The 368-nt window shown below is 64.4% G+C and overlaps 1 protein-coding gene across 1 annotated transcript in view; it reads right to left on the reverse strand.

The window, feature by feature from the left end:
* The window catches only part of ETH_00037465 (uncharacterized protein), a gene marked incomplete at both ends in the record, with an annotated part of 660 nt that extends 578 nt beyond the window's left edge, over window positions 1-82 (reverse strand). The window contains one exon of the mRNA XM_013376647.1: window positions 1-82. Coding sequence (XP_013232101.1) covers window positions 1-82 — 82 coding nt within the window.
* Between the last annotated feature and the right edge of the window lie 286 nt (window positions 83-368).

Genomic DNA, 368 nt, shown 5'->3' on the forward strand with positions numbered 1-368 from the left:
TGCTGCTGCTGCTGTTCATGCTGCACCTGCTGCTGCTCTTGCTGCTGCTGCGGACTGGAAGAGCCCCGCGTATCCAGGCCATCTTGATGCTCCGGAGACGCTGCTGCTGGTGGCGCCGCTGCCGCTGCTGCTGCTGTTGCTGCTGCCACTGTTGCTGCAGCTGCTACTGCTTTTTTCGCTGCTACTGTTGCTTTGTCTGCTGCTGCCGTCGCTACGGCCTCCGCGGCAGCTGCCTTCTCCGATGCTGCTGCTGCTGCAGCTTCTGTTGCTGCTGCTGCTGCATTAGTGCGTTCTCTAAGGGCCCCTCCACGAAGGGGGCCCCCTGGGGGGCCCCCCCGCCGTGTTGCTGCTGCGCCTCTGTGGCTGCT

This window comes from Eimeria tenella, genomic scaffold (assembly GCF_000499545.2).
Source record: "Eimeria tenella Houghton genomic scaffold, Eth_scaff3833, whole genome shotgun sequence".
NCBI lineage: Eukaryota > Apicomplexa > Conoidasida > Eucoccidiorida > Eimeriidae > Eimeria > Eimeria tenella.